Source organism: Mastigoproctus giganteus, chromosome 10 (assembly GCF_048544385.1).
Source record: "Mastigoproctus giganteus isolate SK-2022 chromosome 10, ASM4854438v1, whole genome shotgun sequence".
Taxonomy (NCBI): Eukaryota; Metazoa; Arthropoda; class Arachnida; order Uropygi; family Thelyphonidae; genus Mastigoproctus; species Mastigoproctus giganteus.
In genome coordinates this window covers 111,982,063-111,999,222 of record NC_143584.1, presented here as the reverse complement: position 1 = coordinate 111,999,222, position 17,160 = coordinate 111,982,063, and the positions used below count along the sequence as shown (strand labels likewise).

Sequence of the window (17,160 nt, the reverse complement as noted above, 5' to 3'; positions counted from 1 at the left end):
ACATCTGATTCCTCCACGATACCGTGGAAATGTTTGGAATAAAGTAATTTAAAATCGGACACTTCTTAATGTTTTCATTATCTTGACACTATAGTGGATATAAGAAAAAAATAATGTATAATTTTTAATTAGCAGTTTAATTAATTAACTTTTTTTATAAATTTATAAACCATTAAACTAGGATTAAAAATCATCACAACAGCTATTGGATATATTCATAAGCATATAAATGCACAGAGATATCCTGTGAAATATCTTTTAAGCCTATAAGGCAAAATATATTTTTAAAAGTTTTAAAATGAAAGCCTTATAATAAGTTTTTCATTATACACTTTGTTCTAAAAAAAAATTCTAAAAATTTACAGAATTTGAGAGTCAGATTTGCTCTTGCTATTTTTCTAAACTTCATTGAATTTCTGCAGTCAAGCACATAATATATGCGAATCAGATCTAAAATTTATCAGATCTTTTAATCAGATCTAAAATTAAAGTTGACAATTAAATGAAATCAATAATTTTGTATGCTGATGTGATTATAAATTTTATAATCTATAAAAATAAAACTATGCTTTATTTTTTAGTGTAACAATGATTTTTTAGGACAGTAATGATGTCCATATGCAGAATTAAGAGCAACGTATTCGGAAATTTCAAATCATATTAGTGGCTCATTAGTGATTGCTGTATTTGCATGCCAAGCTGTGCTAGCTGAACACAATCACTAAAAGATTGGCAAGAAGACATAAAAATTAAAATAAGAATTCAGCTTATTCATGATCAGCTAAGCAGAATGTCAAGTCCACTCACAACAGTAAAAAAAAACATTCAACCAGAAAATTATAATCCAACTAACAACACACTTCAAACACATGGATTTATTTTTGGTTTGTTTCATATCTAAAACCAAAACCAAAAATAAATTAATGTTAGACATCTACGTCCTCCCTCTAGGAGGACGTAGATGTCTAACATTAATTTACCAGTGTTCCTACTAGTGACATTAATTTTTATTAAAAATTCTGGTGTTAAGCGTGAATTCACGCTTACTCGGGACTCGAATAAAATCCAATTTAACATCTATCGAAAACCTACAAACACCGGTATGCTTCTACATTATAACAGATATCACCTGTTCGATATCACCCTACAAAAGATCGATTATCTTTAATCAATTTCTAAATGCCTATAAATATTCAACGACAGAATCTGCTTTGGGCTCAGAAATACAAATATTAACCAGCAGATTCTTAAACAGGGGTTATCCCCTTGCTACAATAAACAATTAACCACCAACTCTTAAAACTACCTAGAAACCGTCTGTCTGATCAACGATCGCCAGTATGGATTCCATCAGTGTCGATCCGCTGGTGATATTCTGGCTTATGTTACCCATTTATGGACAAATTCAGTGAAACACAAGCAGTTGCTCTTGACATCTCAAAGGCTTTCGATTGTGTTTGGCATAAAGGTCTTCTAAACAAGCTTCCATCTTATGATTTGCCAACTGTTTTTAGTAATTGGTTATCCAGTTTTTTTCTCTCTGATTGCCCACTGAGGATGATGGTAGATGGCTCTCTGTCTTCTAACTTCTCCACTAATGCTGGTGTCCCCCAAGGTTCAATTCTTTCCCCCACTCTTTTCCTCTTGTATATTAATGACCTTCTTCCATTGACTGGAAATCCTATCCATAGTTTTGCCGATGATAGCATATTGCATTCCACTTTCCATTTTGAGAAACCTTGCCCAGCTCAATCATCTTCAACTTCTCGAATATCTGCTACCAATTCCTTAAATGTCGATCCCCAGGTAAATCTCCAGTGGGGCCATAGACAACTTAGTTGATTTCAATCCTTCTAAAATTCAGTCTTGTCTTATCTCACAAAAAGGATTCATCTGCCACTCCAATTTCTTGGCAAGTTGATATATCTCTTTTGGGGATTACCCTGACTTCTAATCTCTCTTGGCACAAGCACATTACAAATATTGCTTCCTCTGCATCTTAAAAACTTGGTTTTCTCTTTCGCTCTTGGCATTACTTTTCTTCCAAACAGCTGTTCACTCTGTACAAATCCCAAATCCACCCTACTATGGAATATTGTTCTCACATCTGGGGTGGTGCCCCCAAAACCTCTCTCAGGCTTCTAGATTCCATTCAGAAGAGGGCAGTTAGGTTAATTAATGACTCATCTCTAACAGTCTCTCCACTCGCTGTCTCATAGACGTACTGTTTCTGCTGCATGCCTTTTCTACAGATACTTTCATGGGCACTGTTCTTCTGAATTGGCTTTTGTAATTCCCCCCCTCTCTCTCTTTCAAAGCAGTCCGAACACGTCCCACCACCAGCCAACATCCATTTACTCTTCAACTTCAAACTCACAGAACTAACTTTTCATCGTCCTCATTTATTCATTCAACTGCCCTTTTCTGGAACAACCTTCCTTCGTACGTATTTCCTGAAAAGTACAGTCTACAGAAGTTCAAGTCTAATATCAACAAATATCTTCTTCTCAACCTCCAACCCAAGCATGGTACCAAGTACTATAGGTTCTAATACCTCTCATGTTTGAGGTTTTCATTTAAAAAAAAAAAAAAAACCGAATTAGAGTACAAACTAGGGATAGGATGAAAAAATACTACATCAACCAACAATAGTAATATTAAAAAATACTTTATTTCTGTCCCATATGTTGAACAGTAGCATAAACAGCTTAACAGATTCCCTAAAGATTCTGAATTTAAAATTGTGGCCAGACCAATGTCGAAACTATACACCATACTGAAAAATCACTCATTCCTTTCCTCGTTCGCAACACAAATAAATGACCTGGTATACAACATTTCTTGCGGAGATTGCAACTCGTTGTGCCAAGGTTCTACGCGTTTTCCTCTGAATTTTCGTGTAAATCAACATGCGGCCTCAATTTGTGCTTCGTCAGCAGCTTCCAAATTAGTCTTTCGCATTGTTAACGAAAAACATACTTTTTTATTTAACGAGGCCAAAATACTTAGTGTCCAACGTAATTATATGCGACTATTAATTGCAAAAACCGTAGAAATTAAATTACACGAGAATTCTGTTAATATTCGATGGCCATATCTGATCTTTGATTTGTGGGCGCATACGCAAAGACAAATAATCCCTATTTAAGTTTCATGCTCACCCCTAACCGGTAATTTTCATTCCTGTGATTACGACATATGGTTGAAAAGCATTGTCAGCTTCAGGAAGGAAAATCATTTTGTAATTTTTTCATTAAATTCTTTTAATTAATTTTCTTATTTTTAATTGCATTAAATTGTTTTTTAATTGTGTTAAATTTATTTTTAATTATTTGTTACTCTAATGTAAGATTTTCGATTTTTTTCATTTTAATTTCTGGAGAGTATCATACGGAAGTGGTCTTTGTTCTATATTGAGGTTAACTTCTCTTATCATTTTACAAGTTTGGGGTTTTCATTAAAAAAAAAAAAAAAAAAAAAAAAAAAACTTCCAATTCACCTCTAGGTATTAATCGATCCTCACGCATGTTAATCCTTTGAGCAGTACTCATGTAAATCATGTTTTTCGTGCATGGACTCTGGGCTCTGTGGACTAAGTGGTTGTGCCAGAGTATGAAAGGACTTTTAACTTAATTTTAATTTAATACTCTGGTAAGTCCATGCATGGAAAGCATTATACAGGATGAGTCAGAATTATGTATAAATACTTTAAATAGCCATATTTTGTAGAAAAAATTTTTTTAGTACTGTACATGCTGCTACCTCTTATTTGTGTTTCCAACTTACTGTAAACAGTTTATGATAGATGGCAGTATGAAATTAGCTTTTGAAAATTGGAGTAGAAGATCACACCTCTCTATCTCAGTAGTTGACATTTGTTAAAAACTGAATCAACTAATACAGAAATAGATGTAGAGGATATTGTTGCAAAGGGTTGGCATAGATACATGCATTTTGAATCAGTCAGATTTTCAAAAATGAAACTGTTTATAACAGAAATATATTTTTACTAAATTTACAGTACAGATTCAAAATTTTTTTTTAATATTTTTATATGTGTTTTTTTTTTATATTCATAGCATACTTTCATTAATATTTTGTGTTTAATAAACTTTTGTAACAGCAGAAAAGCAAAAATTGTGGCTGGAATAATGCTAAGGACTATCTCAGTATGGCACGTGCATTTCTTTATTTAAAGAAATGTATTCATCAGATCTATGATTCTCTCCAGTAGAAATGGTTTCTACATTCATCCCATTATAAAGGTCTTTTTTACATATTAAGTGTTCCACAGTATGGGAGTGTGTCAGAAGCCTTTCTAAACTCTAAGTAAATTATATTCTTGCATCAAGTTTCTTTGCAACTACCTCATGATATCCTGCCAGATTATTCAGACAAATAAAAGCATATTGTGACTCTTATTATAATATTACTAAAAAGGTAACTCTTCATTGCATCCTTAATCATAGATTCCATAATTTTCCTCAGAAGTCAGACTTGGGGGAATGTAGTTGCCAAAGTCACTCCTTTGTGTATAAGAGATACATGTCCATTTTTTCCCAATCTTCTTTAATTTCAGTTGAGTCTAAGGATGCCATCAGTATTACCGATAAGGGTTTAGTAACTTCTTTAATTGCTTATTTTGCTGTACCAAGATAGATAACCAGCAGCATGCTCATGTGCTTTCTTCACCTTTAAACTTGCTAATCACAGATTCATTTAATGCGGAACTGTCAGTAGGTGCCTCCGTAGCCAGGGGGGAAGGAGCAGCAGTGCGTAGCACACGCTTCTTGATTAGACCAGGGTTTGAGCCCGTCACCACCAAATACGGAGGATGCGGAAAGGTCAGGGAATGACCACCGCATATCCCGGAGCAATATGGCCTTAGTTGCTAATGCTCCTAAAAACCAAATAACAACATAACAATAACAGCGGAACTGTCAGTCTTCTCCCCTTGAAAATATATTCTTCTGTGTGTATATAGATACAAAAATCCTGATCAATTCATCAGCCCTCTGCTTGGGGGTCATCTGTACTGAACCTGCTGCTCATGTGCATTGGGATTATGGTTGTTTTCCTTCTAGTGTTGATACACAAAAAGAATTGTTTACTATCTTCCTTGTAGCTCTTTGCCAAATCTTTTTCTAATCTTCTTTAGCCTGTCACAACTCTTGACTAATCTTATTACAAACCTATATCACATGTAATATCACAAGCATTCAAACATACGGTGTAAATTCCATATTTAACAGAATTTCTTGCTAATCTGAAAGATCGAAATTTTTTATTTTCTGATACCACTTTTATCAAATCATCCCTTTATAAAGGTCTTTTTTACATATTAATTGTTCCCCAGTATGGGAGTGTGTCAGAATCCTTTCTAAAATCTAAGTAAATTCGAAAATCTTTTATTTTCTGATACCACTTTTATCAAATCTCTGAGCTAGACGTCATACCAGAGTAAAAACAGAACTTTTAATGTAGTTTTAATTTAATGTTCTGGAAACTCCACACATGAAAATGTACAGGGTGAGTCAGAATTATATATAAACACTTTAATATAGCCGTATTTTATAAACAGAATAAACAGTTAGATTTTTGGGACCCATCTTTCATACATAATTGTTCTTTGAATATGAACTATATTGTTCCATAAACAATTCTTGTATTCTCAAAGCACTGGATTGATAACAAACATGCTGTATCTTAGATTAGTCACATTTGTGAAGTCACTTCAAGAACTTCTCAGTTAGTGTCATTTGTTTTGTGTTCTTTTACGATTGATCACCATATTTGCAAGACCAGGCATTTCAACACCATTTTCATATTTATAGCAGACTATTCTTCAAGAGGGAAAGCCTACTTAAGAAACAGTCCATCTGAGTATGTGTCTGTAATTGGCTATAGACAGTATGGCAGGTGCATATATTGCACGAATACTGCAATGTGTGCACACAACATAGTGGTAGAAAATGAAACTACACCTTTATGTAAATTTTAATAATTGAAATAAAGGGATATGTAGTTATGAGTGTGAGAAAATCAGTTATACTCATCTGGTACTTAGATTCATTAAATTCTGATTCATAGTGAGAAATATAATTTGATTAGTGTAGTGCATAAATTACAAAACTTATTTTTAAGTGTTTAAATCCTGGAATAAGAGTTTATCCTTTGATATTTTAGCAACACACACTTAAGAGTTTATATGTTTTTACAGATGGTGGATGAACACTGTATGTTGTTGGCATTGCCTTGTGGCCGAGATCACATGGATGTGTTACAACAATCAAATAACCTTAGAAATGGATTTATCAACTACCTCCAAATGAAACAAGCTGCTGGTATTGTTAATGCAGCAGCCCCTGGATCACAGCAAGTAAGTTGATTAAATATTACATGTTCATAGCAAGTTTAATTCTTTGTAAATGTGAAGTGAATAAAGTTTTAATTTTATTGTTTGCATAAAAGTCAAAAATGAAGCTTAGGTATACCTGGTAGTGTATTGCAAGATTAAATTACAATGCATGAGAGATCCTTTTACATGCGAAATTATTGATTAGGATAATTAAGTGTTGTAATCATATATTTATACACTTTTATACTTATAAGTTTGTCAAGTGGAAATCTGCTGTACGCCAATGGAAACAGTGAAAGGAGCGAAGGTGGAATTGATTTTCTGGTCCATAAAGATATAAAAAACAACATTTTGGAATTCAAAAGTACATCACCAAGGGTGTCAAGACAGGATTTCTAAGAGGTACAAGTTAAAGGTTATAATTATTTATGCACCAATGTTGAGCCATGATGATGAAGAGGTTCAAGAAATGCACACTGAAATTGAGAATCTTCTAGATGAGCAGAAAACCCACTACACTATCATTATGAGGGACTTCAATGCTAATTTTGGAAAGAGACAAAACAGCACAGAAAGGGGAACTATAGGAAATTTTGGAATTGTTGAAAGACTTGAATTGAATTTGCAGAATCTTGAGGAATGTCGGTAATGAACACTTTTTTTCAAGAAAAGAGTGAACAGCAAGTGGACATGGAAGAGCCCAAATGGATTAACAACTAATGAAATCAACTTCTTCCTCATTAACAGAAGATATATCGTGAACGATGTTACCGTCCTAAACAAGGTAAATGTTGGAAGTGATCACAGAATGGTAAGATGCACACTTTATATAGATGTAAGAAAAGAAAGGAAAAATCTGACTCGAATAAACAATACAAAGGTCTTTGAGATAACAGAAGAGGAGAAAAGGCAGTATGTACTAGAACTTAAGATATTGGGAATCAGACTGTTAGATCAGAAGAGAAACACATGGATTAGGCAGCAAACACAAGTAAAAGACATTCTTATCAAAACTAAAGAACTAAAATAGTCTTCGGCAGTACACATAGCTCGAAGACATGTTGACAGATTAACCAAGAAAATAACAGAATGGTAACAAAGAGGAGGAGCTAGAAGAAAACTTGGAAGACAACGACAGAGATGGACAGATGAAATTCAAGAGTTTGTGGGTAGTAAATGGATGGCCATTGCACAAAACAAAAGGAACTGGAAAGTTTCTGGAGAAGCCTTCATCCCGCAGTGGATTGAAAATGGCTGATGATGATGAATCATATATTGTAATGCATATTTTCCAGTGCAGTCCATTTAATGTGTATTTTATTTTTGCAAATGAGAAGTATGAAGTTCATACCAAAAGTAATGAGTATGTTTATATAAAAGTGAATTTACATGAAATGAAAAGGGGCAATAAGTATTTCGCACACCTGTCACTTTTCTATGTAATTATCAGAATGATCCATGTAAAATTATAAATACATTTTTGACAATTCGATAATTGTAGATTTCTTAAAATACCATTTATAATTGACTTAATATGATAGCATAGCTTAATTTATTATGGTACTCACCTTTTTTTATAATCTGCAATTGATGTTTGAATAGGGTGGATGATAATTTTAATTTAAATTAGGAGTAGATGATAATTTTAAATACATTTTTATTAAATATTCTGGGATGGAAACATACATTAGAGGAGTTTACAAGAAGGTGGTACAAGAACATTATTGCATTTTGTAATATGACATGCATTCAAAACACACTATCAGTAATTCAGTACTCTTACCTTACTATTTCTCTGTAGTCACACAAGATTTGTGTAAACTTCAAGAATCATATCGATTTCAAAATCCCTCTTTGGGATTTGAAATCTATACCATTTCCACACACTCTACAATCAGCTGCAACATCTTCATAATGCTTCAGTCCTGTATAGTTCTTCATTGGTATTACATAACTCCAAAAGAGAAAGCTTAAATTGCATCAAGAAAAGTAGAAGTGTGTGCCTCATGCCAACATCCACTGAAAAAGTTGTTGTTCAACATGACAGTATTAGTTGCACAGTGCTCACTTGACAGTAATGGACACACTGCCCACCCCCAAGTATTATCACTGTTTTTACTGTTGAGGTGATTATAATAGAGGCATGCATTATGAAGATGATGAGATGGTCAAAGAGGCAGTGGTGTGTGTGTAGATTATGAAATAGGGAAACTTTCCCACAAAGGAATTTTGGAAGCTCTTGCAGCATTGGATTTATGTAGATTCTTCTGGTGTAACAAGGTACTTATTTCCAATGTCCTTGTTTTTAAAATAAACCTGTTATTTTTGATACAGCCCTTGTATATTAAGAATTATATTATTCTCAGCTGCAGGAATGTAAAATAAGAAAAATTGATAAACCCTTTGGAGGAAAATTTCAGCATTTGATAAAACATAGGGTGTTTCAAATAGTTCATCCTTAAAAAAAAATTAGCAGAGGATGGGGTAGATAGCTATTTGAAAGAAGGGCACAACTGTAATAACTTTAATTAATATTAATGACTCTCCCCAAAATGTTTCTTTGAAATTCTCAAATAAAATTATAGCATAAAGATATCTGCAGTGTTCAGTATTCCAAGTTGTAACCATATTTACTTAAAATTAGAATGAGACTACCTCTCCCAAAAATTGTTCTTGTTTAACCTTTCGGCAAGCATATTCAGTTTTGAATATGCTTGCCGAAAGGATGTCAAGATTTTTACCACAACAGTTAAACATCTATACAGTTGAACCCCCCCAAATCTGGCAATCCATTATCTGACACAAGCTATTTTCTGGCTGTGTTGTTTCGGCATAACAGAAAATGGGCAAGTCTGGATGACCACCTGAAAATCAGCAAATTTAGTTCTCAGATTGACCATTCAGTATTATGCAGGGTTGCGATTTGACCTCAGCCATAAGGAAGAGAAGTATGTTTAAACACACTTTACAGTATGCCAGTGATATTGAGATATCTGCTAGGCCATAGAAGTATTGTGCTGCTACTCATGAACAAAATTAATGACTCGGTAGTGACAAGTGATGATTTATTGTATTTATGATTTTTTTTATTCTTTCTGAGTTTTGTACCTGAAGCATTAGATTGAGGTAATGATTCACTAAATGTTTACAATTTAGAATATTTTTAGCTCTAAGCTTTTTGTAAACATCGACACAGCAAATTTCATATTTGCAAATGCTGCCTAAGTGGAAAATTAAGTAGCCCAAAAGACTGGTTTTTCAAGGCATACACAAGTCATAATCAATTGCAGAAAAGGTTGTACAGCAATGCCCCGCATAGCACTAATAATTGGTACCAAAACTATTCTGTGTTATGTGAAACCATGCTGATTAAGTATACTTATAATGGGTTTTAATTGAATGCGTACCAGAGAAACAGTCTATAAACAAATTATAATAAACCTATAAACAATTTGTGCTTGATAGCCAATTAAAAGGATTCGAAAAAAAATATATACTGCAAAAATTTAATTAATGAAAAGGTAACAGCATGAGAGATGAGAAAAAAGCGTTATTGTTTATTTAGGTATTTCTATGAAGTCTGGTGAAGTCGTCTCTTCTTTTTCTCGGCATACAAGTCTTTGTAGCATCGAATCCCACCTTGTAAAATTTGCCATATCTTGATGCTATGTTCAACGTTTAGATCTCCATTCATAATCGCCTCGCAGGCCATGTAAATCTCCCGAAAATCTTTCTCCAATTCTTCTGTTGAAAATTCTTTGGCAGTTGTTCGAACTTGCGATTCACAACCAGTGGGATCATTTGCCAAATGGGGCAAAACATGTTTATACAGAAGGCATGTCGTGACAGTGATTTCTAGCCAAGATGCGGATATATTTTCAATCATATTTAAAGGGGTAAAAAATAAATTGTGAAATGAAAAGTTTGAAAAGCTATCACGTCTCGTCATAATGGAATTAAGAATACCGAACACTGTTGCATGTTGCCACTGACTGCCTGAGGGGAGCTATTGGCATATATGCACATGTGAGACAATATAGTTGGCACCACAGCATATATGTACGTTTAACTAGACTACGACAACACAGCATATATGTAGAGTATGTGTCTAGGCAATTGAATGAGTTTTAATGTGTATAGGAAAACCGTGTTATAGTGAAACCCATGGTGTTTGAAGCTGTGCTAAGCGAGGTATTGCTGTATTGCCAAAGGTGCTCAAACATTCGGACTTCAGTGAAGTGATGTATAACTTTTTGCTTTTTCCCCTTCCAAAATATACTGTACTGTGCAAAGTATAATTTTTGAGGGAAAATAATTTATTTTATTTTATTTTTTACAGTATTATTCAGTATTCACTGTACTATTTCATGTACTGTATGTTATCTTTCTCTTGAAAAAAGGCTACACATATAGTACTCTGCAGTAAGTTGCAATGCAGAAATTCAGTATTTGTTCATGGGTTCTTTTTTATAACGATAATATGCACCCCCCCCCCCCCAAATAATAATAATAATTGAAAATTTCCAAGATCCAACAAGTTACAAAATTGCTGGATTTGGGAGTTTTGAGTTTTGACTGTAGTTTAGCTGTTTTTGTTTGTTTGCATAATGCTAATAGATTTGTTAGATAGTTTTGAACTTAAAAGTGCATGCAACATTGGACTTGATGTATCATGGGCCGTAGTCACTCATGCACCATAAAAATCAAATCAAAGCGTGCAATGTATCAAGAACTCCCCCCCCACCCACACACACACCTTAAATGCACTGTAAATCTAAAATATAATTTTCATATCGGTAACAACTGTCAAAAAAAGCTGATAACACAAGTGATTTTTGCATAACGTTTAAAAGCTTATAATTTGGTTTGGTTTGATATTATATGCAATTAGATATTTGTAATTGATTTTTTTTTTTTTTTGCATAACAAACTATAAATATGAAATAGTCATAATTAACAGTAATTTTTATAAAATATGTTTGTAATGGTACCAAAAAAGTTTCATAACCTTCTTTTTTTCCATTTACAAGACTTCATTTGCTCCCTTATGGAAATTATCGTTGAAAATCATCGTAGAATAGGTTTTCAACATTTTTGAATAATCACTCTGCTCTCAATTTGTCCTGCTGCTGCTACACTTCCCTTATTCTTGTTTCAAAAATTATAAATGTAAAATGTGAAATACATGATGAGAAGTTCAGTTTTGAAAGACCTTGTTTAAAGTAACATTCTGTCCACTAAAACAACTCAAAAATAAACTGATGAAGCAAAAAAATTGACAAAGTGGGGGGGGGGGGGTATATACTTTGAAGTCTTCTCATTTCTCCAAGGGAAATAAGCCTTCCATCAAGAATCGTTGATATAAAATAATAATGGAAAAAAAAAACAAAAAACAAAAGGTAAAATGTTTCTCTCAGCGTTTTCCTTGTTTGGTTAGCCATGCTGTAAGCACAAGAAACACAGATTTGATGCTTGCCACATGGCTTGTAGAACAAGGTAAGAGGTTTTTTTAAAAATATGAATGGTAAAAAACACTCAGGAATTATACTCCACATATTCAGAGGGAAGTGGGAGTTGCCTCAGTTTTTCAGCATATTGTTGCATGTTTACTTGTATTTAAGACGCCTCCGTAGCCGGGTGGGCAGGAGCAGCAGTGCGTAGCACACGCTTCTTGATTAGACCGTAGACCGGGGTTCGAGCCTGTGACCACCACATACGGAGGATGCAGAAAGGTTAGGGAATGATCACCGCATATCCCGGAGCAATATGGCCTTAGTTGCTAATGCTCCTAAAAACCAAATAACAAACAACAAACTTGTATTTAAATACAAGTAAACATGCAACAATATGCTAAATGTTAAAAAAAAAAATTAATTATAAGAAATACATGCCTAACAAATGGAACATGAGGTCTGAAATAAAACAATATTGTGTGCGATATAGAAGGAAGCATTTTATTATGGTTATGACAGCATAAAATAATTGTCACCATCAAAGACAACAACATTTTTTTACTATGATAATTCTCACATTAAAAAAATAGGACTGTGTGTGTGTTCTTGTGCATGTAATAAACATATATACAAAGTCGGTATACCCTGGGGATTGAGAAGTGCTAGATTTCAAAGTTTTCCAGAATTTTGAGAGGCACAAGGGGTATTCCACATTTGAATTGTTTATTCCAATATGAAACAACACTGTAACCTGAAGTCTTCTCCATAAGTAGTTCACCCAGAAGTAGTTGCGATAGAAGGTTGACATAAACATTGTGTATTATGCATTTTCAACATAGTCACCAGAAAAATGACACATTTTGCCACCTCTCAGTATGCTTCCACAGGCTAGTTTTGTAGAAGTCCTCCAACTGTCCTTCGAACCATGACTTGGCAGCAAAAATCACCTCATTGTCAGCAGCAAAGTGTTTTCTACAAAGAAAGAGGAAGAAATCCAAGAGTGAAAGGTCAGGAGCATAAGCAAGGTGTGGCAATTTTTAAAAACCACATTTGTGTGCACACCTCACTACAACATCCGAGGAATGCACAAGGGCATTATCGTGGAGCAGGTGTGCACCTTTAAACAGCTTTCTCTATCTTTTTTCTTTTATAGTGGCACATAGCATTATGAGGAGGTTGGAATAATATTTCACTTTCACAATACAGAAGAACCTTTGATGGTAATCTGTTAGTATTGCACCGTGTTGATCCCAAAAAAACTGACAGCATTACCTTGCCAGCACTTTTTCCTTTTGGGGGGTGGGGGGGGTGATTCTGCATGTTTCCATTGTTTTGACATTTGTTTAGTTTTGGGATCATAGTGATTGATACAAGTTTCATCAGCCCCGGGTGCCAAGCGATTGTGACTGAGCGATTTCTCTGTGCTTTCACTGTGATTTTCTAAAAGGCGAATTATAGTTATCTTTTATGTTTCTCTCCTTAATATATCCTTTTATTTAATATATCCGATTGCAATGCTACCATTCCTCCTCATGGGGCACCTCCGTAGCCAGGTGGGCAGAAGCAGCAGTGTGTAGTACACGTTTCTTGATCAGACCGGGGTTCGAGACTGTGACTACCAAATACGGAGGATGCGGAAAGGTCAGGGAATGACCACTGCATATCCCCGGAGCAATATGGCCTTAGTTGCTATTGCTCCTAAAAACCAAATAACAATAACAAACCATTCCTCGTTGCCCAAATTGTAAAGATAATCACCCAGCTTTCTCCAAAGTATGCGAACTATGGAAGCAAGGGGAAAAAAATACAGAAATATAAAGTGGAGAACAAAGTCACTTATTCATTGGCGAGACGAGAAATAATCAGAATGGAGCCAAAGCATACATATGCCATTGCTGCTAAACAGGTCCAGTCAGTAAGTATTCAAACAAATGTTACAGTTCCTCCTAATACATCTATCGCCAATTTGGCACGATACATCGGGTGTATCCACCTACAACCCAGGCTTTCAGCAAATTAAAGAATCTTCAGAGCAGCATAAGATCAATTTCTCTACTAGAGTTTCACACCCATAGAAACCAGCCATTCACATTAACAGAAATTTTAGGGGTGCTCAATAAAACATCCAGTAGTGCTGCTAGTCCAGATGGGATCTACTACGTTATGATAAGCCAACTAAACAACAGAACAAAAAGAACATTGTTAAAATATTACAATTGAATATTTCTAGAAAATACTTATCCAAACTTCTGGCGTCACTCAATTATACTATTCTTCCCAAAGCCAGGAAAGGATCGCAGCTTTCCACATAACTACAGTCCGATTTCACTGACCAGCTGTTTAGGCAAAGTCCTGGAAAAAATGGTTCACAGGTGGCTAACGTGGTTCCTGGAAACTAACAACTTGCTAAATAGCAATCAGTACAGGTTTTGAAAGAACTGTTCCACATTAGATGTAATGATAAAAGCAGAAGCAAACATACAAAATGCCTTCATAAGGGGACAACATCTGGTCATGATCAATCTCGATATTGAGAAAGCCTTTGATACCACCTGGCGATATGGTGTACTTCAAGATCTTCATTCTTTGGCTTGAGAGGTCATTTACCCGACTTTATACAAAACTTCCTGTGCCACAGAACATTTCAGGTTAGATACATGAACAATTTATCCAAATCATTTGAACAAGAGGCGGGTGTACCTCAGGGGTCCATTCTTAGTTCGGCATTATTTGCAATAAAGAATTACAAACATGACACAGGATGCACCAAATACAATAGAATCGTACATGTTTGCTGATGGCCTCATTATTTCTTGCCAATCCCAAACCATGAACACCAGTAAAAGACAACTTCAAATTTCCATCGCTAAAATAGAATAACGGGCATTGCAGAATGGCTATTGCCTATCAGAAAAGAAATCTAGTGCAATTCATTTTTGTAAAAAAATGCAAACTCTACCCAGATCCAGAAATATTTTTAAAAAACAGCCTGATTCCTGTCACTAACAATTTTCATATGTTGGGGTTATATTTAGATAATTAAACTCAATTTTGCTTCCCATATTGCTTTCCTTCGAACTATATGTCTTAAAAAACTGAACATCCTAAGAGCAGTTTCTGCTGTGTCCTGGGATGCTGACAGACGCTCTCTCCTTCATCTCTATAGGGTTTTAATAAGATTACACTTAGATTATGGAACACCTGCCTATGACTCTTCTAGGAAACACTTGCTATTACGTCTGAACACCATACAGCATAGTGCCCTTAGGATAGCTGTAGGAGCCTTCAGAACGTCTCCAGTCCACAGCCTGTATATTAGGCAAATGAACCCCCTTTGCACCTCAGGAGAAAATCCTTATTGTGTAATTATGCAGCAAATATTAAAAGTATTCTATTCCGTCCCACCCTAGCTGGCAGTACCTGTTTGAACCTCTACATGCCATACTATATCACAATAAATCTAATGAAAACTGGCCCGCAGAGCTTCGACTTCAAGAGCTAATGCTCAGTGGGGACATCAACTTTCATAATATATTCCAAGAATTTGATATACTTGACCTTCCCTGGACTGAATTCTCACCTCTCTGCGACAATTTCTTTTTAAGATGGGGGAAAATCCTCCCTGGCAAACATCAACTTTCAGCAGCTACATAAAGTACATTCCTTGGAAAATTCAGAGAAAGTACAAATATATACTGATGGATCCAAAACAGATGCAGCCATAGATGCTGCAGCAGTTTCTTCCACCTTCTCAGTAGCTAGGTTGCTTCCTACTGAATGCAGTATCTATACTGCAGAATTATTTGCTATAAAACTAGTTCTAGATTACATAAACAACCACCACATCAAGCAATCTTTGATATATACTGACTCTCTAAGTACAGTCAATAACCTCGTATAGCACGATAGTTGTGTTCCTAGAAACCCTCGTGCAATACAAATAACAGACCCTATGGGAAAAATAGGGTTAGGTACCAATCACCCAAGATTGAACACACATTTGTAACCAAAATATTGCCAAACACAATAAATAATCGTAATAAAATACTTACGTATTTTTTACAACTATTACGTAATAAAATATTGCTAATGCTTTTGCTTCTATAGTAAGCAAACTTGTTCTTTGTTTGATTTTCTATCCAAAGAGATGACAGCCGTTCCATCTCTTCCAATTTTTTGTGACTTGATCTAGTGGATTTTATTACCTTCGAGTTGTTCGTGCTATGAAAGTTGTTTTTATTTTCTCTGCATTCTTTCTAATTCTCAGCGTTGCCTCATTTTGGCCTGTAGCACGTGCAATATCACATGGTCTTTCATTTCGCTCAAAGTGTTTCACAATTTCATATTTTTTCTCTATCGACAGAGGCGGACAAGCCATAAGCCTTACCAGGGGAAACCCTGGTGGGCCGGAGGCCAGCATGATTTTGGCCATAAACGCTAGTATGAGGCTGCTACAAATTTTCCCGGGTAAGAATTTTTGACCCAGTCCGCCTCTATCGATATTGCTTTTCTTTTTCTCTCTGAATCTGTAGTGTCTTCACCAGGTTGCTTCCTTTTCACACCTTTTAAGTATTTTACTCATTTTTAGGGAATAAAGCACAATTACAAAATGAGGTGGCACGCTTGATACACATAAACAAAGCTGCGTGCGTGTAGCAAATGAATAAACAATACACCATTGACACCTCACTAGCTCACATTTTACTAAAGCACATTTCTGGGGGTTACTACCATAAAACAATAAAAACAATTTCCAGTTGCATCCAATCTGTTATAAACGGGTAGTAAACTCTATCTAATTGCATTTGCGATTAAAAAAAAAAAAAAACCAATAGCTGGAATTGTGTGGGTTTTTATGTTATTATGGTGAAATGTGTTTCCCCTTCATTGATATAAAAAAAAAAAAAACATAAATACAATTTCAGAATATTCTTTTCATTCCTATGATGTTGCATTCAGTTGGGATGATTCTGTGTTCGACTGCCATTTCTTGTAAACACAAAGGCGAATCATGCATAAGCGAATTCGGTTCGTGTTATACACTATAATGTTCCCCTATTTATAAATCGTGTAGTGTAAACACGTGTTATTTGAGGACTGACTGTACAATCACTGCCATTCAATCTATCTTTTCCGCCTCTAATCCCATTCTTAAATTATTTTGCTGTCAAACAGCCAACCAGAAGGTTACATTTTCTACTGGGTCCCTGGTCATTTTGGCATCCCAGGAAATGAACGTGCAGATCAGGCTACTAAACATCCCAACTCTGGACCCTCCAGTCAACTAAAAGTGCCCTATACCCACTAAAAATCCATCATTAAAACAGCATGCAGGAAACAATGGTCTTA

General features: G+C 35.0%; 1 protein-coding gene across 1 annotated transcript in view; it reads left to right on the top strand.

Moving 5' to 3' along the window:
* spen (spen family transcriptional repressor split ends) overlaps positions 1–17,160 on the top strand; it is a 575,365-nt gene that overhangs the window by 539,839 nt on the left and 18,366 nt on the right. The window contains exon 19 of the mRNA XM_090382996.1: positions 6,221–6,379. Within this exon, the coding sequence (XP_090239122.1) occupies positions 6,221–6,379 (159 nt within the window). The remainder of the gene's footprint in view (positions 1–6,220; positions 6,380–17,160) is intronic.